The sequence below is a fragment of the Homalodisca vitripennis genome, chromosome 6, assembly GCF_021130785.1.
Source record: "Homalodisca vitripennis isolate AUS2020 chromosome 6, UT_GWSS_2.1, whole genome shotgun sequence".
NCBI classification, from domain to species: domain Eukaryota; kingdom Metazoa; phylum Arthropoda; class Insecta; order Hemiptera; family Cicadellidae; genus Homalodisca; species Homalodisca vitripennis.
Genome location: NC_060212.1, coordinates 151,494,733 through 151,521,795, shown reverse-complemented (window position 1 = coordinate 151,521,795; position 27,063 = coordinate 151,494,733). Strand labels below are relative to the sequence as shown.

General features: G+C 34.2%; 1 protein-coding gene across 2 annotated transcripts in view; it reads left to right on the top strand.

The window, feature by feature from the left end:
- The window catches only part of LOC124365021, a 520,456-nt gene extending 495,922 nt beyond the window's left edge, over positions 1 to 24,534 (top strand). For both annotated transcript variants that reach the window (XM_046820907.1, XM_046820908.1), the window contains 5 exons: positions 5,395 to 5,632; positions 8,129 to 9,441; positions 10,943 to 11,228; positions 20,436 to 20,705; positions 24,452 to 24,534. In XM_046820907.1, coding sequence (XP_046676863.1) covers positions 5,395 to 5,632; positions 8,129 to 9,441; positions 10,943 to 11,228; positions 20,436 to 20,705; positions 24,452 to 24,519 — 2,175 coding nt within the window. In that variant the 3' untranslated portion in view covers positions 24,520 to 24,534. The remainder of the gene's footprint in view (positions 1 to 5,394; positions 5,633 to 8,128; positions 9,442 to 10,942; positions 11,229 to 20,435; positions 20,706 to 24,451) is intronic.
- The last annotated feature ends 2,529 nt before the right edge of the window (positions 24,535 to 27,063 follow it).

Sequence of the window (27,063 nt, the reverse complement as noted above, 5' to 3'; positions counted from 1 at the left end):
GCTGGGAAGTTAATGTACGTACATTAGTGTAACATGTTGATTGCAACAAACACCTTAGTGCGTCCTGACCTGTGAGTGTTCAAGATTACTTAGTACTGAGCTGTAATGAAAATGTTAGCTACATGTATTATAGCTGGGAAGTTAATGTACGTACAGTAGTGTAACATGTTGATTGCAACAAACACCTTAGTGCGTCCTGACCTGTGAGTGTTCAAGATTACTTAGTACTGAGCTGTAATGAAAATGTTAGCTACATGTATTATAGCTGGGAAGTTAATGTACGTACATTAGTGTAACATGTTGATTGCAACAAACACCTTAGTGCGTCCTGACCTGTGAGTGTTCAAGATTACTTAGTACTGAGCTGTAATGAAAATGTTAGCTACATGTATTATAGCTGGGAAGTTAATGTACGTACGGTAGTGTAACATGTTGATTGCAACAAACACCTTAGTGCGTCCTGACCTGTGAGTGTTCAAGATTACTTAGTACTGAGCTGTAATGAGGGTATTAAGTAGGAGTGTGTATTAGTGTTAAGTTATATTAATTTCTAATCATATTTTTCATGTTTTAGTGTAAAAAAATATTAAATTATCAAGTTCTGTTATATAATGTTGTAAAGTTATATAAACTGTATTTTCATACAGAATTGTGTTGAAAAATACAATCCACTCAACAACAACGGAACCAGGTGCTTATTACAACAATTGCAGATTCTGACAGTAGTTCAAAATAAAAATTAATCATTAATTTATTATACTCATATGATGTTCTTTTTTATTCATTTATAATATAAATGTGTTACATATATTTGATAGTCTGTATTAAAAACACACTTTTTGATGAGGGGTTTATGGTTATGACAGCAATCTCTAACTTTATAGAATGTTGGTTTTCATCAATTTTATTCATAGGCCTTTAGAAAGTACATTTATATAACTTTACAAAACTGTACAACAATGTATTTTTATCTTTATTATTTTCAGTTATAAGTCAGTAGGATCAGGCACAATTAATTCACTAGGCAATGGCTCATCCAAGTCAGATTAAACTTTCATCCAAATCTACTAAACTAACATTGTCTTCTGATTCATTACCCAGTACATTCTTAATGCCACACTTCTGTTCAAATTAACAATTATTCTGAAATTTACAATAAAGTATTTACTTAGTAATACAAATGTTGAACCTATATAAACATAGGCCAACCTGCAGGTGCTTACACATACATCCACATTTTTTTACTTAAATAATTTATAAAACACTACACAAATCTTTATTTATACACATTAAACAGTTAAGTATCTTGAGATAGAAATAAATAGCAAACAATACACGTATTCGTAAATGGCGTTATAACAACCGAGAAATCAACCACACAATGAATCTTATCTACTAGGTGAGTCAGTGATTGTGCAACATAGTTAATGCGGCGAAAATCGCTTAAGCCAGTTGCAAGGTTAAATAATGACTGAAATATGTCCAATAAAGTTATTGCAGACCAGTGATGTGACAGTCTATGACCCTTAAACAGCTCAGTCCCAGTGGAATAGTTGTGAAGAGCAACAGCAAAACAAAGCGTAATGAACAAGGAAATCAATCAAAGGAATTTTATCTTTAAGGATTTAAAAAAAATGTATTTATTTTTTTACATTATAAGTACCAGTATGTTTGAATTCAATAAACACCGTTATTTTGATGAAACCTTTTTTTTTTCAAAAAGGATTTTTTTTGTTCAATTTATGATCAAAAATAAAGATACAAATTTTGCTAATTTAAGTAAAAAAACCGATTTATGCTAATTATTTTGGTTGTTTTTTTTTTTAATTGGGAAGTCCATAGTATGGTAAATCTCAAAACAAACTTCCAGGTGTAATCCCGGACTATCGATACATGTCTTGCATAAATGGTTTTTTTTTTTTTTTTAGATAAATCTTGTTTGAAAGAATGAAATGGCCAAGTCTCCTTTAGTCTCTTCTGGATGAAGTGAGGTTTTTGTTTATGTGTTCAGCGTGCACTGCTCGTTTACCACAACTGGGCCTCATCTGCGCTTCATATGCATCACCTTGCTTGCAACGAGGTCCCTCAACAATTTTCTAAACTGTACGCGTTGACATCGGCTTCTTCAAGTTTTTATGGCTCTTCGAAGAACAGATAGGAATTTACAATTCCTACGTCTAACAGTCAAAAAAAGGTTTTGCTGTACACTTTCATATCCGTTCCGAAAATTAATAAGATAATTTAAAGTGATCACATGTGTTTATTATAGACTGTTTGGTTTGGTTTTTAGAATTTTATTTGGCCACTTACTGGTTACATCTGTTATTTTAGTCTTTATTATTTTTATTGAGCCAATTAACAACATTTCTGTTTCACCAAGATATGACCAATACGTAATTATGACAATACCAATTAGGAAAAAAGTTGATTTCAGTAGCTTCTAGTTCTGGATAGTAATACCTGTTGGTAAAACCATGAAAGTTGTTTAAAGGAAGGACTTGACCTTTCAAAAGTACAGATTTACACTGAGTTTTGACTATATGTGTAGTTCTATGAGTTTGGTATTATTCTTGATTGGTATTATTCCAAAATAAGTATTGAAACCTTAGTAGCTGATTGAATTATCAAATGACATAAATACCTTCATTCCAATTTTTTTTTGTTTTTGTGGAATGTAAATTCTAAAACTGATTGTACCTTTGTACCAGGTAGTATTCTTGTCCACAGCCACATAACTGCTGGGAATGTAAAATAATTTACTCATCTTGCTCAAAATGTCAGTCAGAGGCTGTACGATAAAACCTTTTGGTTTGACATCAACTAGATTGTAATTGAAGTACATTTACCAAAAAGTGTTTATGAATTAGCTTTTATAAAATACATTACTTTAATGTTAAATGTTATTCCCATTTTGTACTGAAGTATACTTCATGGAGGTCATTGGAGTCAAACCCATATTATGTTTACACCAAGGAAAGCTTTGAAATTGCATGCTTTTATGTCATTCCAACGTTGGGTGAAGTATTTGTGCTGATTTTCTTATTTCTGATTTTCTGTATTTCAATTTGTTTCATATACAATACAGGGTGACAATTAAGTCTGGAACCTCTTTTTTAATTTTTGAACCACAATAGAAAGAAATATCAAAGTTCACACGTGCTTACTGGTGATAGTAATGCACACATCTGCCCAATTACCGACCGGATAATCCCTTTGGGGGACGGTCCACAAGGAGTCAGACAAAATTCTTAAATAGCAGCATAGGTCAAGTTTGGTATCAAATTAAAGGTCTTACTTAGCAGAGTACAATACCGCAAACCGGACTTCAAAAGGTGGATTCATTCAGCAGTTATAGCTATTTGAATTTTAAAACAATTGAATAATGTAAATTATTAAGTATTACAAGTAAACACCAATTTTTAAGTACCTGTGATCAAAGTTAAGTGTTCAAAATGTTCCCCTCCCATCATCTGACAATGTAGTAATCAAAGCCAGGAATCAATAATTATTACCAATAACACAACTACTGTTAGAATGTGAAAGTGGCAGATTGAGTCATACACAGCATCCACAGAAACTTAACGTTTGGGCAGGTATTATAGGAAATCAAATTATGGGCCCATTATTTATCAATGGTAATTTAAATGGTGACTCGTGTCTAGCAATGCTCCAAAATGAGATAATTCCTGCACTTGAATTATTCCTACAAGCTGCTCTTGGTCGACAATTGCAAAGAAATTTATTTCCAACAAGATGGTGCGCCACCACACTTTGCTCTCCTTGTTAGAGAATACTTGGATACAATATTCCTTCACAGATGGATTGGAAGATGTGGTGCAGTAGAGTGGCCTGCTCGTTCCCCTAATTTATCTCCGATGGATTTTTTTTCTTTGGAGATACCTCAAAGATAAAGTTTATCGTACTAAGCCTCGAGATTTGGCACACCTAAGAAATCTCATAGTCCAAGAAGCTCAAGATATTCCTCGTGACTACCTTCAAAATGCAGTGGATGGCTTTTACAACCGCCTAGGACATTGCCAGACGATGGGAGGGGAACATTTTGAAACACTTACTTTGATCACAGGTACTTAAAAATTGGTGTTTACTTGTAATACTTAATATAATTTACATTATTCAATTGTTTTAAAATTCAAATAGCTATAACTGCTGAATGAATCCACCTTTTGAAGTCCGGTTTGCGGCATTGTACTCTGCTAAGTAAGACCTTTAATTTGATACCAAACTTGACCTATGCTGCTATTTAAGAATTTTGTCTGACTCCTTGTGGACCGTCCCCCAAAGGGATTATCCGGTCGGTAATTGAGCAGATGTGTGCATTACTATCACCAGTAAACACGTGTGAACTTTGGTATTTCTTTCTATTGTGGTTCAAAAATTAAAAAAGAGGTTCCAGACTTAATTGTCACCCTGTATATTAAATTATTTCATCGTTGAAAAAAGTTCAAAATATTCAATGGGTTTTAACCAAAATCAAAAGAAGTAGGTTAGTTAGGTCCTTTGTTTAAACTGTAAATGAGTATTGTATGGGTAGACCTGGATAATTAGTAGTCACCTTTATCCAGGGAAGGTTTCTCATAGGCCTGTTTAAGGATGATCTGTGATTTTCTTCTTCTGAGTCGGATTCACTCCCATTCGATTTGTGCAAAATAATATCCTGTTGTTCATTATTCTCAACTTCACCAACTACACTTGTAAATGTAGTGTTCAAAACCTCAAGAATTAAGTCAAAGTCCGGGTCATCTGCAAGTAATGACAGTGAGTATATTCATTATGGGCGCTTCAAAAACCACGGCCAACATGGAACGAAACAATGGAACAGCTGTTATTGGTTGCTGCTCCTCAGATGTTCAGTTTGCAAGTTAGCAGGTGGCAGTGTACAGCAAATAAAACTATTATTTATTTATTTTTTTTTTTTTTAATTCTTTATTGAACATATTCTTAGAGAATAGTACAATTTAAAAATTCATTTATCGTGTAAAATGGATGGTCTTGAAGCCAGAGTTTTAGTTTGTGTCCAAACTGCAGCCGGTCTCTCCTCTTCAGTTCTAGTGGGAGGGCGTTCCACAGCTTTGCTCCGACATACGTTGGCTTCTTCTCCGTGGGCGCTAGGCGGTGAGCTGGAAGATGGTAGTTTGCAGCATGCCGAGTGTTGTAGTCTATGATGCTTAATATTTTTTAACATAGTTTGTGGGATAACTTACGTTTGGCGTTATAGGGACTTCAATGCTAGCATAATACTCATGACGTTCAAAGGATTAATTTTATTTCCAATAACATGTAACAAACAATTTTCTATGTATTTCTTGTATTATTTCATACTGTCATGAGACATACTTTTTGTGACAATACTAAATGGTTAAATCTTGCTACCAGGAGGAGGAGAGAGGAGAGGAGTCTGCGGCTCTTAAGACTCTAGTTGAGTTAGCAGATGACGACCATGCCAACTTCTCTGATGATTCCCTGGAAGAACTATTGCCCCCACCACCCCTCACCTCTAAGCGGGGCAGCATCGCGTGGGAGGTGCCCCTGGACCTGGACGAGGAAGCTCTCATGACTCCCGGTAGCACTAAGGTCGTTGGCCGTCGTCGCAGGAAATCCACGGACAGATCAAGTAGGCTTTGTGTTACAGTTTTATTTAAGAAATTAGAATATCATTTTGCAGAATCAACCTGAGAAGTATTTTCTATACCATATGTATAGTAACTCATGAATACAAAAATGTGTACTTTTTTCAAAATCTGATATAGCTAAAATATATTAATAATAATTTTATAATCAATAACTAATTAAGATCATTCAAAAAAACTAATTTTTTACACAAACTAGCAAGTTATATAAAATTGTAAAGGATGTTCTGTCGGTATTCTTTCTTAGTGAGCATCTACAACAGTAACATTATAGAGCCCTATAATATTTTTAAACATAAATGCACTTATTAAACTTGAATATTATTTCAATGAATTCATTAATCTTGAAATATATCAATTGCACTTATAAATTTGTATGTGATTAAAGCACAAACATCCAAACCTTCTAATCATAATATCTAGGATTGGGATTATTCCCAAAAAAAAAAAACATCGCTGTCTGATACAAGGGGTCATGCCATACTGCTTTGCTTTCTCAGTTAGTGTTTTTGGAAAATATACATAAGCCATCTGTAAACATGTGTACATTGTGTCTATTGCATTATTTTTTATGCCTTTTGCAATGGAAATGGGGTCGTTTGTTTCTCAGATAGTAAATTTCTGAATGAAAACCCCATCTGTGTGGTTTTTATTCAGCTAGTTAAAAAATTCTATACATAACTGTACAGCCAATCTTTTACATTACTTGTGTTTGTTATTTAATTTCGGTTTTACAGCAGTGTTTAAAAAATGCTCGCAAATCAGTGAATCGTTTTAATTCATTACTTGTATCATCCAAATTCAAATTGTGCGCTGAAATCAAATCACGTCACCACCAAAATTGCATATGGCTGTACTCTGTTTGCTTACAAATTTATTTATTCTGTTATTTTCTCGTTGCATATATATCATAAGACCAATGTAAAAATATTTGCCAATGCTCAACCAAATCACATGGAGTGACATGTAACATCATCAAACACAGTGTTGCTTATAAAGAAATGACTAGCACATACCCCCGCGGTTTTGCCCACAATTGATATGCAACATTCTATGTATTTGATTGAATAACTCCCACGATTTCATTAGCACTCGAACTATTTTAGACCAATGTAGAGGAATTCCAAAGTCAAAGTTCATAGCTTTCTTAGTGAAAGCACTTGTGATATAATACAATAGGGTCGTATGATTATAGACTTATATGTAATTTTGTTATGAGGTTGGTTTGAAAACAGTATAGTTTTCTGAATTGTATGGATATAGATATTGTTATTGAAAATTAAAAACTAAAATCAACATCATTAATACTAACAAGTTTCAATACTTACATTATGACAGTTGTTATCCATATGTAAAAATTATACATGAAACAGTAAAGTTTTTCCTTCCCAATCCATGTTTACAATATCATACTATTGCCTCAGCCCAGTCTGGAAATTATATCAGTATTTATGAACTTAATCAGTATGTATAACTTATCAGTGAGAAATAGATGCGATGTCCCCGCAACGATTTTCTTTCATAATGGTATTTAGTGTCTCGTTTATTGCTACAATCACAGATTCACTGCACTGGCTTGTATCCTCAAATTGTAGTCATGGAGCGCATGGTTTGTTGAATCAAGCTAATACCCATTCCCTCCATTTTTGTTCCCTTAGTTGTTGTAAATTAGCCGTCCCACAATATCTAAGGAAACAAAATTCATTACCTTATATGTACATATTCCCAATTTAGTTGATTAAGTAAAATTCAGAGTATATTAATTCGCCACGATGTTGAAATAAGAAAGTGTTGTTTATTATTTTTGTATTTTTTAACTCTATAAATGCAAACAAATTGAAAATAGTAGTTAAATTAATTAGACATATGGTTGTGGTGTCGTAATAAAATGTTTACACAGAACAGTTGATTACATTTAACAGGCTCTTTAAATTCATGTAACAAAACTTTAGAAACCAAGATTGGATTTTTTGCTGCTTTACAGACCAGTGGGGTATAGCCTGGAGGGATTTTAGAAATAAGAATATGCATATATTCATCCCAGGGACCTTAAGAATGTCCATTTAAAATTTTAGTACAATTGGTTGAATAGATTATGCGTTAAAGCAAAACAAACAAACAAAGGCACTTTCGCATTTATAATATTATTAGGATGCGTCATGCAAAATTTTAACTCTATATATAAATTCATTTTCGAAATATGGTGTAGATAGACAGAAATGAAACCATACAGCTCTACAATTGATAAGCTTCACTAATATTCACCCCATGATATATGTAATCTTGGATTAGTTTTATGACTTATATTTAATAATTCCCATTTAATAAATCAAGAGTATATCGAGTTGTAATAGTTTTTTAAATGTCAAGATGGGTCCTAACTTTTGTCCTAACAGATGAGTAAAATAATTTATTATTCCATAAAAAACAGATCGTTTTTGTATTAAAAAGACATTTACTAAGTATTTCTTTTTCCACAGGTACAGGGTCAATACCTCGACTAAGAGACCAAGACGACTGGCCTGATCCTCCTACAGGGACAGAGGACGGCTCCTTATCCCCGTTCAGTGACTGGGACTCATCAGCAGGGAAACTGGATGAAGGGAATTTCCTTCCTCCAGAACTGTCAGCATCAGACCTCAGTGCCAGTGGAACCTATATTATCCGCAAGGGTCGCAGAAAAGAGCGAACACCTGTACATAAGCAGGAGAAGCCTAAACAATCATCCTCTCCAAACTCTAATTCTAAACTCAACGAATTGAAAAGGTGCAGTTCAACATTTGATAATATTAAGTCCTTGTTAAAGGAAGGCCTAATAGAAGGTTTAGATGAAACTCCCCCTGATTTCCAACCTCCAACACCGCCTGCATTAGTGAGAGTGGTATCGTTACCCACGTTGACAATAGACGAAACTTGTCAAACTGAACCTCTCCAGATTGAGGAGAAGGTGGCGAAGGTATCTCCCGTGATAGAACCCTCAGAGACTGTTGAAGCCGTGAGTGCTCAGGCAAGTAAGAGTGTAGCGGTTGAAGTGAGATCTTGTGATGTTGGTATTCAGGTTATGGACGACTTACCTAATCTCAATGGCTATGACAAGCATAAAGAAAGTGTGGAAGAGAGCACACAAGTTTCTTTAGAGTACAGAGACATTAACGATGATAAATCTACAGAGCTCAGTAAGAGTTGTGATAGTGTGGTTGACTCGATTGACTCGAAGACGGAAGAGGCTTTGATTTTGAAACTCCAACTAGATCAGAGTGAGGACTTTAGTTCATCAGAAGATATACTTTCACCATCATTTGGAACGTCAAGTAAACCGGTGAAAAGTCATGTTGAAGTTGCAAAAGAAGAGGTTATTGATGATCCTTGGCTCACTGCAACAGAAATTACCGAAGTGCAGGTGGTTCCTGTGGTGGAAGTGGAACATAAGGAAAAATTGGTAGAAGAAAATGTGGAAAAACCTCCTGGAGACTTCAACGTCATGGTTGAAGTTCTCCAGCACGAGTTTGGGCCTCTACCTCCCTCTCCAGTGGAAGAAGATGAGGATGAATACTCTGATGTTCTCCGCAACAGCCCCAGGAAGACATCCCGAGGGAAGGCCGACTCTGTGCCAGAACCCTTCTATCGCTGCCTGGAACCTCCAGGGAGTGATCCAATAGGAGCCAAGTTCCTCAATAGACCCTGTCCCGACCCTCCACCTCACAGGGAGCCCACATCCAGCCTCAAGACCCGCTCAATGGATGCTGGCTTCAGTAGAAACCACAAAAACCAACACTCTAACTCTAGGAGGGATGTAAGTAGACCATTTAAATTGCTTGCAGTTTTATGGTACTTGTCTGATTAGTTTACTTGATTTTCTTAACATAATTATTTCACTAGGGAGGACCCAAATCTGATTGGTCAATAAATTATGAACAATTTCTTTATTGACATATTAATAGAGATCTGTATTATTGCTTTGTTTAACATATATTTTGTAGTGAAAAAATTATACTTGAGCAGTTGTTATTAACCAGGTCAGGTTTTATTTCAGTCTTCATTCTTCAAGTATTCTTCTAGCGCATAATTCTCCCCAACAGGAATTCAGCAAGTCTTTTCATTTTTGTGCAGGACTTTTTTTTCCAGCAGCAGGGCTTTGGCATATGTTGATATCTCAATAAACACAACTGGTGGATTTGTTCAGCAAAATTTTAGATATGTTGTGGGATTTTTATGGTAAGTAACTGGTTGTTTTTTTTTTTTTTTTTTTTTTTTTTTTTTTTTTTTTTTTTTTTTTTTTTTTTATTGTGGAAACTCCATGGGCAAATTTACCTCGAGCGTATAAATTGCTACCACTGTAGGAATTCGAAATTCATTTAAAACTGAATGGCAGCTCTCTCAGAATTCCAGACTTTTAAGGCATTTAACAGCTTGTTTTTTGCAAAGTAAGAACTTTGAAGATTGGTAGTAGATTCTCCCCAGGACATTACGCAGTACCATGGGATTCAAGCAAGACAATGTAGACTGTTTTAGCTGCTTCTGAAATTCTTACTTGCTTCTGAGTGAGAAAAGTTACTGCAGAGAGCATAACTGCTCAATATTTGACTTCAGTGTTTGGTTGGAGTCCGTAAAAATATTAAGTCACTATGTTTACATATTTCTGTAACTGGTAAAAACCATTTGGATTTTTGTCTTTTGTTTAGCACCAGGTTGTTTGGAATACAATACTCTTTTGAACATAGCAAATATTTTTTCTATAGTGATTTCCAATCGTTACAAGTGTAATGACACTGTAATCATTATACATGACCAGGACTGTACTCAGACCAGTTTTCTCGGTCAATTTTAATGGGGCCCGGATCGGACCCCTCCACTCATGTACAGGGGCAGGTGGTGGGACATGACGGGGCCCGGCCGAATATCTTTTCCTGGGCCCGCCAAAGCTGAGTATCGCCCTGTACATGACTGTTTATAAACTTTGCTGAGGCAACACCACCCTGAGCAGTCAGACAGTTTGTGCGTTCAAAAGCCGTCTGCAGTAAATTACAAATCCTGGTAAATTCAATCAATGTCAGAATCAAATTAAACATTTAAAATAGTGGTTTGCAAAATAGTATGCCCAAGATAATTATTTTTAAGAGCTTCATAACCTGATCAATGTAGCAATTTTTGAACCCCTTGGCGAAGAATAAAACTATTTAAATTATCAAAAAACCATATTTATGTCTACACAAATCATTTTATTGTGTCTAACATATCAATGTCTACAGCCTATGAGTTATCGCTGTGATCTTAAATTGCAAAACCATATTTAGATTCCGTCCGAGAGGCGAACGTTGCCATCAGAGCTGCCAGGACCATCGAGACGGAGGACGTTCCAGAAGCGTGGCAGCAGTCAGTCCCCTCGCGAGGAGAGCCACATGCAGGTGTCCTGTTCTCTGCCTGAGACTCCCATCTTTGCTCGAGGCTGTGACATTCCTCGCACTCCCCATCGACGTGCCCCTGACGTCCCTGCAGGGCCTCGCACCACCCCTCGTCCTCCTACCACCAACAGCTATCGCCGCACCACTCTCAGCACCACACCTGGCAATGTCACTCTAGGTATATAAAAATGCTGGAATTAAATTTGAGTTTTACCCCCATTGCACTCATATTGAAACTTATGTAATTGTCCTCTCAGCTCGCGAGGTCAATTTGGCTGGCAACAGGTATTCTCTGTGTCGGGTTGGAGGTTAAAGACCACCTCCAGTCTCTCAACTCAGCGGACCATTCTTAATGACCGCCCTTGCTGTTTTCCCGTTCAGCTTTTCAGGCCACTATGTGTGGCCCACTGTATTGCACAGATAAAATAATCCTTTTCTAGGCAGTGCTGCCAAATAAGTAACTACATTAATATTTCTCTATTTGCAACAAACATCTTTTAGAGTTATTTTCTTATCTGAGTGTCAGTTATATTTTGTTGATATTAGAGACTAATTTGCTGCATGGGACTAATTTCATTGTATTTTTATTTTACAAATAAATGCACTTTTATATTAGACAAAACATTAACATAAATTATGTACTGCTTGGTATGTTTACGAGAAAATAATAAATAACCGAACAAAATTTTTAAGCTTAAAGCTTACAAACTTTGTAAGTGTTTGGGAATTGCATTTAAAGGGCCGGAAGTCAAATACTACCATTTAAATGTAAGTCGACATAACATGTATGTTTATCCAATCACTTTAATGTAGATGCAGAACCCAGCCAGCACCGCCATGCTATGAGGACAACTAGTTGTAATCTCATCTGAGCTGAGGGAGGGTTCAGTATGAGTCACACTTAGTGACTTGACAAATGCAAAGGGATAATTTTATAATTTAACCCTTTCAAGGCCATGGATTATTAGATTTAGTGTTTTTTTTTTTTTTTTTTTTTTTTTTTTTTGCAGGCATTTGCTATATTCACACTATTTGTCTTATACATGTTTACATGTGTACATGCTTAAGTTCTTGTAGCCTGTAATAATAGCTAATTTTGATAATTATTCTCACAATCTGAATAATAAAACAATCAAAATTATTTACTTATAATAAAAACTTACAGTACCAAACATTTATGATTGGTATTTTGAAGTAAATTACATTCAAATTTACAGAAACCATTACTTCCACCTATAATTCATTATAATGCTTTATTTATTGTTTGGAAAACAACTGATCACAACTTTGCCACAGAACAAATAAAAAAAAGAATTTGTAACTATTAGTTTGTTTAAATTTTACTCATCAGTGTGTTAAATGAAACTCATCAGGACAAAAGTAATTTAATTATAGTTTTAGAGCCTCAAACTATATATGTAAACGTATTTATAGTTAAGAGATTAGCGTTAATCTGCATGACACAGTTTCAGTCATGCATTAGGCCTTTAATATGACAATGTTAATGTACAAAATTTGTTTGCTTGATAAAATACAGTATAATAAAAAGGAAAATAAACTCTGACAAACCCTTTTAAATAGTATTATTTTAAGTTTAAATAATATTTGTTTGTTTGTTGTACATTGTATTATATAGCCAATTAATTGGGTTTAGTTTTCATAACTCTTGCATTTCATTGACTCATACATGTAGCTTTTGGTTATCAGTACTCATAACACAAACCTGTTAGTTAGAGCCAACTTGTTTTAAATATCCATTCCTTTGAGGCAACTCTCAATGTGTGGAAAAAGACAACTTTCTATGTCTGGATTTCATGCAGTGTGCAAAGTTTTGAAGAATATTTTTATATTTTGTGATGTCTAACTTTGTGTTTTAGTATTTTTTGGCACCGGAGAAAGAGGATAGATTTAAATCCTAAAAAACATGTTTTATTTTTTATAGCATACAATGGTGGAAAATATTCATAATCATGTTATCTTTTCAAATTATCTATTGTCAATAACAACAAACTTTTAAACATGACTATGTTTTTTTTTTTTAATTAGCATGGGGGGGGGGGGGGGGGGGGGGGGGGGGGGGGGGGGGGGGGGGGGGGGGGGGGGGGGGGGGGGGGGGGGGGGGGGGGGGGGGGATATAATTTTTTATGGTTGTTTTATTGTGTAGTTACATTAAGTTTAATGATTTGTTTTAACTGTGAAGCTGCATCTTCATTAAATGATAATACATAAAAGAGGGTAATGGTTTGGAGAAATAAAGTCACAAATATTTTTCTTTACCAGTAATTTGCCATGAAAGTTGCTTGGGTTGTATATTGATGAGTTTTTTATTATTATTAAATATTATTAAAAACACATTTTATTTATATCAGTTGTGTGTCAGAATATTCATATTCGTATATATTTGAGGTAACAAATTTAGTTTAAAATAGTCAGTTGTATTTGAAAAGACATCAAATCAATTTGAGACTTAAATTGTATTCCAGAAATGGTAAAATGTATTTGAAAATATATCAATTAAAAAAATAAGTTTGACCTGATGTTTAAAATTAGCCATATCATTAGGATTAACATATCGCATTACAGTGATCACAATAGTAAATATGGTTCAATAAAATAATTTATTTAATGTAATGTAATACAAACATAGTGCAAACTGCAGAAATAATGGCTCTATAATATGTAAAGTAAATAAAAAACATCAAACTGTTCAAATCAACTTCATTAAATAAATTTAATGGATTGTGAACCATTTTGAAGGGTGAACTTGAATTTAATTTAACGTGTTTGTACTTTTCACGTTTTTCACACATTAAGTCATCCATTCCAAATACAGCTAGCTAGATGGAAAGTTGTAGGCCTAGTGTACTGAACAGCACATGCACAACACTACTGACAATAGTGTTTTTATGTTTGGTCAATCACATTTTCTAGATACATGAATCTTTATTCTCCAACTCTGGAAGATTGAACTTACGGAACTATCATATCAGGTTTGCTTATGCGAATGCCTTAACTTTGGATCACATTTTTTCTAATAGGTTTCAAGAAAGATGAATAGTTACCGAACCTCAGTAGTGTTGCTGGTGTCCTATCAATAATTGTCTAACTGCCTGTGGCAAGGAGTGATGTTAGCAACGGTGGTAAGGTAGTTGAGCCGATAACCAGTGTCTTGCCAACTTTATGAAGAAATTTCATCCAATGCGTTTGCTGATTAATTAGTAAAGGATCCTCTTTTTCGCCCCACCGATGACAAGCCTACTACTTCTGTGATTGCAAAAATTACATGAACACGTATCTTTGCTTTCTGGTAACTTTTCCGTTGATTTTTCCAGCTTTAATTTGTTCTCTTTTTTTAAAACAGATTGAAGTTGTTCTACTGTAGTCAAACCATACGATCTGTTTTCCTTGTTGAAGTTAGTTTAAGGTTTGAAGATATTCAGCTTGCCTAGCCTTATTTTCAATAGAATTCATTGTTAGAGGTTCACGATACTTTTTTGACCATAATACACTGCCCTCAAAGTATTTTCCAATTTTTGCCACAGACATTGGTTTTTTTTTAATCCTACTTTTTATTTGTTTTAGTGTAGTAATTTCTTTTTCTGAAAGAACTTTTGGCTTCTTCTCCCCTTTAGGTTGAGGCGAATCATCTCCGTATTCAAGCCTGCTGTGCTGTTTTGATTGTCAAATTTTAATGTGACATATTAATGCTACCCAAGCTTCCCCTCTGTTAGCAGTAGTCAGAATCCTTCACTGATCTTGGACAGTGCATCCGATATATTTTCCTCTCAATTTTCTCCTCTGACATTAACCCTTCAAAGCAGTAGTTTTATCAGAAGGGTTGTCATGGTTTGGTGTTATTATGGTGTAAATGGTTTTTTAACCCTCAAAAGCAGTTATTATCTCTGATATAATACTGTGATCATTCATAACAATTTCTTCCACTTTTTTCACGTTTTCTTTGGTTGTCGATGTGCTTAAGCGTTTGTCATCTTCAATGTCTTCATGACAATTTTTGAAATGTTTATACCACTCGTAAACCCTTGTTTTACTTATATCATACAGCTGAAAATTTTATTGTAATTCCGGAGCATGAGTACTGATGTAATGGTTTTGATAACATGTGTTATTTAAAATAATACAGTAAACAGTAAATAATTCTCTCACCTGTAACTTAATATTTGTTTATGTTTATCTGAAATGTATCTGACTTAAAGTTTATTGAAACATATCTTTAGGTAATTTACTTAGCAGTTTTATTTTATTATAATTTAATAAACTTTCTTACTAGTCATAGGAAAACATCTTAAACCTAATAGACTTGATGTAGAGCCTGAACATGAATCTGCAGAACAATGGCTGCATTGGCATCAAAAAATTGTGTAACTTCTCAGAGGAATGCAATGCTTATGCAATAAAACCACATTTACTTGTCAATCAAGTCAGTCCTTTTGTTTACAAATATATTTCTGGATGTTTGGAATTATCTTGCTTTAAATATGACATTGTTTACAGTCCGGAGAAGAAAACGGGGTTGCAGATACGATGTCAAGATTGTGTGGATCCATAACTTAGACCAAATTTAGTTGAAATTTACATTGGTTTGTGTCATCCATTTGTCTCAAAATCTATTATTGGATTAGAATTAAAATTTACCTTTTTCACTGGAAGAAGTTCTCCGCACAATAACGCAATGTTGAGTTTGTTCAAAATTGAAGCCAAGGTTTTGCAGGTATCAGGATACCTTAATAAAACAACTGTGCCTTTGGAACGTTTAAACATGGATTTTAAATGTCTTATCCCTAGTGTTCTAAAAAGTATTATTAACTATAGTAGATGAGTATTCATGGGATCCATTTGCTTTTCTCTGCCATATACAGGGTGACAATTCTGGAACCTTTTTTTTAATTTTTGAACCACAATAGAAAGAAATACCAAAGTTCACATGTGCTTACTGGTGATAGTAACGCACACATCTGCCCAATTACCGACCGGATAATCCCTTTGGGAGGGGAACATTTTGAACACTTACTTTGATCACAGGTACTTAAAAATTGGTGTTTACTTGTAATACTTAATAATTTACATTGTTCAATTGTTTTAAAATTCAAATAGCTATTACTACTGAGTCCGGTTTGCGGCTTTGTACTCTGCTAAGTAAGACCTTTAATTTGATACCAAACTTGACCTATGCTGCTATTTAAGAATTTTGTCTGACTCCTTGTGGACCGTCCCCCAAAGGGATTATCCGGTCGGTAATTGGGCAGATATGTGCGTTACTATCACCAGTAAGCACGTGTGAACTTTGGTATTTTTTATATTGTGGTTTAAAAATTTAAAAAAAGGTTCCAGACTTAATTGTCACCCTGTATGACTTCAGCTACTGAGATCGAAGAACTTCAGGAACGTTTTGCAATTTTGGTATGCCCTCATTTATTAATTCTTATCGGGGATCATCACCGATTTCAGAAGAACCATGGCCTTTTCTTTAATCTCATAGTATTGTATCAAGCCACTTTTCAGCATATAATCCTAGAGGAAATGAACCATTTGGAAGAGCATTTTACTTGCTCTTATAACTCAAAACCTGCCTATTACAAGTACTGGGAAACTGTTCTCTCTAAAACGCTTCATTCAATCAGATCCTTATCATGCACATCAACTAATGGAAAACCACAAGAATTTATGTTTAACCATCCCAGAAGATCACATTATGGAGGTTATATTCCAAGCTGGCTGTCTCAACCTGGACTAGTGCTTTTATGCAATCAGAACAAGTTATGCAAGTACAAACTCCCTGTGGAAGAAATTCAATTAATACAGACAAATCCTGGTTATGCTCATGTTAGACTTCCAGATGGACAGGAGAAAACCGTGTCGATGAGGAATCATGCCCCAGCACCTGAAGCGGTTATAATTATTGTGAAATAAGACTATTCTAAAATAAAAAATATTACGTGGGCGGTTTGATGTCAGTGACTTTTTGAATTTCCCACGCAGTAAATTTAAATGCAACAGTGCTAACTGTAATCTATCAGTGGAAAACCTTCTCATTTTAAGCAATCTGCATCGTGCAGTTGGTATTTGATAGCCGTTCAAAGCAGACAACCTTGTGAATTTTCACAAAATTGGAAAAAAGTGAATTTTGTGTGCTAGTTAAGCATAACATTGTCCTTTAAAAAAATTCCATCACTGAGACTGAGGAAAGATTTGATAAATACTATGTAGACTCAGCACCTTCAATTTCAATGGTTAAGAAGTGGTTTACAGAGTTCTGCTATGGTCGTACCAGCACCAGTTAGTGACGCCTAACGTTCAGGTCCAAAAGACCAAAACAAGTGATCACGCCAGAAATCGTGGATAAAATCCATGGAGTGATATTGGACGATCAGAGAATGAAAGTGTGTGAGTTGGCTTATCTCAACCAAATGGGTACATCACATTTTACACGAATATTTAGACTTGCAAAAGCTCTCCACGTGATAGCTCACACTCATAAGCACAACCTTGTGACCACTTCAAGAGAGTGTTTAGCGATGATCAGCCATAATCTGGACGAGTTTTGGCACCTTTATGTAATTGTGGCCAGTAATTTTGTGGTGATTCCATCAGCCAACAAGTTCATGGCCACAGTTTTTTGGGATGCTCGAGGTGTCATTCACATCGATTACCTTGAGAAGGGTAAAATGATTACCGGTGAATATTATTCAGAGCTCTTGGAAAGATTTGACGTTAATTTGAAGCAAAAATGGCCACATTTGGCGAAGAGGGAAGTACTGTTCCATCAACACAATTGTCTAGTAACGATGGAAAAAATCCATGAATTGGTCTACGAACTGCTGGGGGGTATTCAGCATATTCTCAGATCCAGCCCCCTGCAACTATTTCCTGTTTCCAAACCTAAAGAAATAGCTGGGTGGTAGGAGATTTGGGTCGAATGAAGAAGTCATTACTGAAACAAACGCCTATTTTGAGAGCCTTGGAAAACCTATATTAGGAGGGAATAACAAAATTAGAAAAACACTGGAGTAAATGTATTGAGCTAAAAGGTTTTTGAAAAATTATTTTGAAAAATGAAATGTTTATTTGCCAAAAAATTTTGTTTTATTCAAAAAGTCACTGACATCAATCCATCCTCATATCAACAAAATTTAAAAAATCTTGACATTTGGGCTTTTTAAAACGACGTAACTTAAACATTCCTGTTGCTTTTTGGACACATCTCTTATAGAAATAACATAAATTTCATTCCTTTTTTTTGCAAATCTATATAACAAATAATAATCTATGTTCAACACTCGTAACAAATTACACATACAATAAAATATCATTCATACATATATATATATATATATATCATGTACTTTACTGTATATTAACTTTCTTTGATCTTTATTTTAAGTAAACAAAACAAAGTAACTACGGTAACCATTATTATTATATAGCTTATAAGAAAAAACTGCTGATTTCGATGATTGGATATTTTCTCAAATATAATAAGTGACAACATCTCAAATTTAAATCTCCCATACAGTTAAAAAGAACTAAAACCTTTTCAAATACAATAATTGACTATTAATTCTAAACTGAAATTTTTATGTTCTCAAATACAAGTTACTACTGTCGGCACAGTAATGATGTACCCCTGAGTTTATGATGTTTATGGTCAAACCAACAGACCATTAGAAAATTCAACCAAACGAATGATTTGCTCATTTAATTTCACATTAGTTAGGTTAGGCATACGTTTCAAATTTGTATTTTAAGTGCTATTAGTTTATATCACAGTTGGAATGGATAAAGTACAGATATTTTTATTTGTTTCATCGATAAATTTGTATTCCTTTAAAACCCATAATCAAATTGCATTCAAATTTTAATACTAGACTAATAGGATTGCTTACTTCATATTTTACAAATTTCAGAATTTAATCTCTTTAGGAAAAGAAGTTGTACATTTTCTTGACTCTGTAAGGTTGTAAAATTCTTTTCTGGACATCATTGGGTAATTTAGTCAACATTTCATCATTGTTATGCACATTAATAAATCCAAAAAATGGTTTATGTTTGTACTGGTTTCATGAAAAGATGTAGTGATTAGTCTGACCGACAATTGTGCATTGACAATAATCTCAAATACAAAAAAAGTTTCTCAAATAAAAGTGGAAAAGATGTAGTTTCATTAATTCTGAACTTCAACAAAAATAATTGTTCCATACTTGGTAAAAAATGTTCATTTTTTAAAATCTTCAAAAATATTGCAGATTTTAGTGTATTACCTAAAATGCTGACACTTATAAGCTGGAATACAGTATGTGTAAAAACTGTGGCACTGCTAAAAGGCTTAACTGTCTCAAACTGTGGATGTGAAAGTTTTCAAATTATTTTGTAATACTAGCATCAATCAATAAATGTAGATCTTTGTATTATTTTACTGAACTGCTAAAATGATATCGTTGTTTATCCATACCTCAGCTTATTTTATAAGTAGGCCACTGGCATCATATACTTACAGCATGTTCTTTCTGACTGTTTTATTCAGTTAGCCAAGCCGAAGAAATTATAAACAGGCTTCCCGTAAATTCTCGTAGATGAACATATGACCAAAATAGATTTCTAGATTTGTGTATTTACCACACTAATAGTCCATCCAGTACCGCATTTCCCTATAGGCCCACTAGGCCCAGGCCTAGGGCGCATAAATTTTAAAGTACACAAAAGAAAAAAGTTGTGGCGGCGGGTGGTGTTGGCGCTCGGCGGGGCGGGTGGCCAAGGTCAACTAGGTCCGGGGTGCGACGTTGACTCATTCATTGGTTCATTGCTTTTATTTATTCAAAACACTCCTATATATATATATATATATATATATATATATATATATATACTATTGTAATTATCTTTCATCAAAATTACGTAATTAAGAAATTTACTGGATTTCTACGTCAGTGTAATCAGAGTCCTCTGGGGGGGGGCGCTCTTTGGTCTGTAGGCCTAGGGGCGCCGAATTTGTAAATGCGGCCCTGAGTCCATCTCTTTATTGCATTTTACTGTAACTACATTCATTGCATGAACTTTTGTTGCAATTCTGTCTGGTGAGTGCATTAGTTTTTATAAAAAATGAATACTTAACCATGTATTATATAAATTGGATGTTGGTAACCAATGTGTTTTCTGCCAAACAATTTATTGTACGATACAGCAATGTGTCAACCATTTAATTGTAAAACGATTTTATTGTAGGCCTAATTAAGTTTTAAGTAATTAAGTGCCTAAAAACCTGTAGCAGTGGCTGACTCTGAATCACTGGAAAATCCTTCAGTTAAGGTGTTAATATACACTGTATGAATGAAAGACTAGGTATTTTATATGACTTTCTTCATATGTGTAGGTCAGGCAATGGTTGGGGCAGAGCTTCTAAGGCTGGCAGGGGGACCTGGGCGGGGCTGGTACCCTCGTCACAGACAGCCCCGTCCAGCTTCCGTGGAGCACTTAGATCACCTGGCCACTGCCCACAGCCCCATGTCTGCCCCAGGACCCTGGGAGCCCCGTGGGGACTGTCGCAAGCCGCTCACACTCCCGCCCAACCTTACGCCCAAGTTCTTCCACCGCTCACCCAGAGAAGCCCTGCGGAGAGTCACAAGCCTGCTCATACGGAAGGGTAAGTGGTTCTTTTGACATTTTAACTTTGTACTTGAGTGTTGTCATGATTCTATAAACATCAATTTTGGAACACATGTGTGTACTGTGTCCACAATTTACTACAAGACTGCTGGTAATATCTGCAATTACTCTCATTGTGTAAGGCTCGACCATCAGTATGGATTTTGGCCAGATCAATACTAGACTGGTGTGGTTCAGCCTTTTAGAAATAATAGGCTCAAATTTGTTGCAATTTAGAGATTGCTTTGTTATGGTCGTTCATGTCTGTTAAGTAATATTGTATACATAGAGGTGATTCTATGATGGAATTATTCTTTGTTGTGATGGAATTATTGATTATGTTATAATATACTATAATATGCCGCTTAAATTTTGTATGATTATTTCACTAATAGTCTTCATAAACTTGATGTAAACATTAATGACACCGAAACGTTTTTTACAAAGCATATTGAAAGGAGGATTTAGTGTGACAGTTTTAATAAATATCACACCAAAAATGTTGAATGTGTGACGGATTATTACTACACATAATGTAACGACAATGGGAAGGGTTGATTCAATTTAAATGTTGAGTTTGTCAGAATTCAGATGCTGCACTAAGCAGAAGGTGGAATGGAGGTAAACTCAACATTCAAATTGATTATTACTATTGATATATATCACTCAAAACTACAAATATCTCAGTAAACTTTTATGTTCTTGAACTCTACGTGACAACTACGTGAGGTGTTCCAATGTTTATTAGTTGGATCTGATCAAGGTGATCTTGGAAATTTAAAGTACAATACTTGAAAACTAGAATGAACATTGTAATTTTAGTCTTGTCTCCTGTTTTACGAAGTTTTTATTTAAAAAACTGGCATCATCAAGACATTTGTGATACACTTTTTGCAGTTATTTATCAATAAGGATGTGCTAATAATGTATGTGTGCGTGCGTACGTGCATGTGTATTCGTGCTAACTGATCTGATAGACGTTGTCGTTTCAAAAACTTCAATAAATTTGTGTCTGTTTTGTTAATTTGTAAAAAGTCATTGGAGAAGTGGTAAAAATTACAAAACACACTTTTTTAACTACTATTGTATGAGGGTTTTCCAGAAAGTAACTGCTATTTATGCATAGCAAAAGAAGTAGTGGGGGTAGCACTACCATATTGACATTGGTGTGTTCAGTGGTTCAGTACGATTCTATCTCTACAAGGCAGAGCATCGTACTTTTGTGTGTTGTGCAGTTATAACCTCGAAACATGAGTGATGTTATAGAAAATTCTTGTAAGTGTTCAGTACGTGGTGTAATAAGATTTCGTTGATGAAAAATCAGTCAGCAGCGAGTTTCATTGTGAATTGTGTGTGGTTTATGGCACAAACCTTATGAGTAAAAGTGTAGTCCGTTTTAATGGATGTGATTTTTAAAAATATGTTTTTTTCCTTCTAATTTTCAGTGAGTTCAATGAAGCTAACCAGAACATTTGTTGTTGATTTGTTCTTAGTAAATTCATGTTGTTTGCCAGTTAAAAGGTTATTATATTTAAGAAAGTCAAATAGACAAGAAAGCACAATCTTTTGAAATATTTTGGAAAAATTTTGAATCAAAGAGATTGGCTGGTAGTTAGTTGGTTCAGTTTGGTCATCATGCTTAAAAACAGGAATAATATTATAGAGCTTTGGTATATTGGGAAATTTGCCACTCTGGAAGGATATACCTATGAAGTTGGTTATAGGATAAACCAATTCTTGCTTGCAGGCCCTTTGGCTACTAATAACATATATTGCCCGTTATCAGTTAGCGTAACTACTGATGACGGATACTGCCCATCATGCTGTTCATTATTTTTGCTCCTGTAAAAACTCAAGACTATCTGACTTTTGGAACATCTGAGAAGTCTGAAAAAGGAAGTCATTTTATATATATGAAGAAATCTTACTTATTGTATTTAAATATTTGCTTTAACACGTTTATGAAGAAAGTAAATAAGTAAGTTTATGCATAGTATGAGGAGTAGTGAGGGCAGAGCTACCATGTTAACATCAGTGTTTTACAGTGGTTCAGTACACTTCTAACTTTATAAGTAGGAGCATCGTGTGTTCGTTCGCCCGTTTTCCAGTTATAACTTTGAAACATGAGTGCTGTAAGAGAAACCCTGACCATTGAGAAGTTTGGGTGAAAAATCACTTAGCAGCTGAGCTTTATCGTAAATTGTGTGCTGTTTATGGCCGAATATTATGAGTGAAGGTATAGTCCATCAATGGCTGTGATATCTAAAAATGGAAGAACATAGACTTATGATGAAAAAAGGAGTGCTAGTTTTTCTCCTATCAGTAATGGTCTATTGAACAACGTGAATGAAAAAGTCTGTGAGTACGTCGCTTCACAATTTCGGGACTTTCTGATTATTTTCTTGAAATGGTTAGTCTTTACTCAACATAGTGACAAAAACACTAGGTTATTACAAGTTTTGTACTCTTCAGGAGCAAAAACTGCTTTACCAATAACCACCAAACAAAAAGAAACAGTTCTACCATAGACTTCTTTCACTTTTTTTATCACACTATTAACTGATTACACCTTCACTCATAATGTTTAGGACATAAACCACACACATTTCTTTTTTTAAGAGAGGCTGATCTCTTTTTAAGCCTTACTCTGCCCGTCCTCATGGGCAACTAGCCTTGCAATGATCTTATCAAACAGAATAAGGGGCAGAGTCGGTACAGTGCAAGGTCGATGGTACTGATAAAAAGTGCTAGCCACAGACAGGATTTAAACCTGTGTTATCGCTAACTCCGATCCAAAGCCTGACGTCTTAGACCGCTCAGTCATCGGCACTCCGATTCACAATAAATCCAGCTGCTGAGTGATTTTTCATCCAAAGAACTCTTAAAACTGTGTCAGTTGTCAGTAATGGTAGTCATAATTCAAATTCAAATCATAAGTTCAAAATGGTTAAAAATAACAGTTGATATCTTTTCATAGTTTCTACTTTTTAGCTTTGCACTTTATAAGCAATTATCAGGTACATAACAATTAAATAAAAAGTACCATGTTTGGTTGGCTGATATAAATCAGCTGCAGCCAACACGGAGAAGGGACTAAAAACCACCATTTTCTGCCAAATATGCTGTTTTTATCTTGTTGGCCGACTGTTATTTACTATTATTAACATGTCCGATGTTTGGTTTAAGTTTGTCAAATTAAAATAAATGATAATAAGATACCTGTTTCAATATCCCACCATACGCCCAATTTGAACCCTACCAAATCTAGCACAGCTGATGATCTCTTTCTTTCTTAGAGAAATTCCTGCATCAATTCCATATAAAAGTTTATTCTGTGCTTCTCTAATGTAACTTGGCTCCCACTCTTGGACTAAAAAGTTTTCTAATAGTTTTTGCTCTTTCTGCTTTTCATGATCATTCACTTACTTCAATGATTTTGATCACAATCTAATTGCTAAATCGTATTGCAGTTAAATTATTAGTCAGGAGTTAAGTTGGTATTTAATTTTATGTATTGCTTAAATTTTGAGTTTTCATTGATTCTACAAAGTGTATCGTGATTGTAGTAGTAGGCAATAATTCAGCTGACTGTCTGCCAGCAATTAATTACACTTTCTAATCATTTGTTCGAATTTGATTTTCTACCTACTTTCTGAAATCAGCTCCTTTGTTTCGATAATGATAGATGTGTAGATAGATGTATCACAAGAGGCTAAGTCTTCCAATGAGAGCCATGTTTTACAGATGAAGCCAGCGCACCCCCTGTTCCTCCCCATAACTCGAGTATCCAGCGACAGAGACAAGGTACGTGACATGTGTTGACCCCCCGCACTGACTGACATGTCCCTTCACCCGTCAAGTCCTCCCTTTTGCACATAGTCTCATAGAGATCAAATTTGCTGATAGCTTTTATCAAGGTGGAAGTTGGGATAAATAGTCATTTCAAACAGCTCATTGTTTGAAAGGTCATATTGTAGAAGTAATTCGTAGTTTTCAAAAAGGTTTCCAGACCCATTCAATTGTGAATACATCTTCTTTGAATGCACATTAGTTCAGGCTCTTGTGTACTTGGTGAAAAAAATGTTTCTCTCAATAGATTATGTTGTACGGTTTTAAACAGTTTTTTTTATTAAGCTTTCAGATATTTAAGTATCAACAGTGTAATTATTAGGCTTCGTTGGTAAAATTCTGGTTATTTAATGTTATCTACAAACTCGTAGATTTAGAAACGTATGTTAGATTTCTTGGAAGTGCATGATGATCTAGAGCACAATTGGTAATGAAATTATCTCTGATCTGCGTAGTGAAATATAGTTGAACCTGTTCCTTTCAAGTTGTGAAGGTGCAGAAATTTTTATAGCAGAGGGTTCATGTATTGTATTACCGTATTGAATGGACAAATTAACAGTGATTGTGAGTATTTTGAATTGTACATGATTATTGAAGCCTGCACAAAGGCTGAATGCCCATGCAGGCTTTATTCCTTATTAATTATTTAAGTAATATCTTAGCTAGATAACTAGTAAACTATTGTTTTCAAAACAATTCTGTTTAGTGCTTTACTATTGTCATTAATTTTAAGTGTATTCCATGTACAGTTGATGGAATAAACATTCATTCATTCATTCATTCATTCATTCATTCATTCATTGACTGAAGCATGTTTCTGCAGACCAGCCGTTCCTTATGAAGTGATATATATATTTATGCGTCTGGCATAATAGACAATAGACAATAGACAATATCCTTTATTACAATTTCTTCAAGAAATGTTACAGCGTCAAATTTAAGTCAAATTAGTACAATAGATATAAACATTAGTCTCAGATTTCTACATGCAATGCCATGTAGTAAACAGATGGAGTGTTAATTAAATTAAATTAAACAGCGCCATGTGTCATTGAATTATCACATCATGTCTTCGTTTGATGTAATTATATTTATCAAGTGTAATATAATAAAAAACAAAAACAAAATATGAACAACACATATCGTAACTTTTCGCTTTCTTTCAGTTTTTGTTGCTTTGCAAAATAACAATAATTTTCTTCTTAATAATAACAATTTTTTTTTTTTCATTTTCAGTTAAAACAATTAAGTCAATTTATAAAACATATTACTGTAATAGTGGGCAATATTTGTATACCTTTGTTCAGTTCAGTTTTATTATTCGGTGTAACAAATTTTATGGCAGTGTAAAGAACATTTTATGGCAAATCATAATCATACTCTTTAATGTATTATAATTCAAAAAGTAGGGTTAAGAATTATAATACACATTGCAGTATTATCCCTACTCAATACCACTAATGGTCTACTCTGGTAGTAAAATGTGTAATATGGTAGTAATATGCTTAATAAAACTTTATTTGTAGAAAGCAAACAAAATTATTTATTCATAAATCAGTCAGATACTGAAAATTATTTTTTTAATTCTGTTAATTCACTTTAGCAGTTGTTTCGTAGTGATGAAATTATTTATTTTGTTTTAGGAATACTTTATTGTTCAAGATTCAATAATTCTGTATTCATAGAAGTTTACAATTGTACAAATAATAGCGTTAGAAAACTACAACTAACATATTATGAATGACAGGTTACAATATTGAAATTTACATGTAATGTCAAAAGGATTTAAAAACTAAAATTTAAATTTTGTAAATATATTTATAATTGTGGCATAACATATAATGTATACATAAGATTCACTAGGTCATATAAGGGATGGGAAAAGTGGAGCCAAAGTAGTACCATAAGAAAATAAATAAGTTTTAATCCAACACATCCGATGACATGATGAGTATAAACCTTGTAAATATTCAATGGAAAGGTAAAAATAAATTGGTTATTTGCCCAATGGTCATTTAAATATCCAAACCAAAGTTATTTTTAGTTTTTAAATTTTATTTGACACCTTTTGTTGTTTTGATGAAGTGTTGATGAGCACTGAGGATTGAAACAGTCATTTGAAGCCTTAAATTAAAATTATATAAACTAATTTCCTTGGAAATAATAAAGCAAAACTACACCAGGATATTTTTGGATATTTATAATTTATTGATATTGTCTTCCTTATTTCTTTAAACATTTTTAATTTTTTTACTAATATGAAACGTAAGGAAAGCCCATTTTATTGTTATTGTTTTTAATATATGCAGACATATTGTATAAGGATTGGTAGCAATTTATTACAGTGGTATTGTATCTGTATCTAGTGGAATATAGACAGACAAACAAAAGAAGAATTTTGCCTTGATTCTCAGTGATAGCCAACCAAAATATATAAAATTTCAAATTTATAGCTTAATTTATTTTACAGTTATAGGCTTTCCTAATGCTCAATCAAACCTCATGGT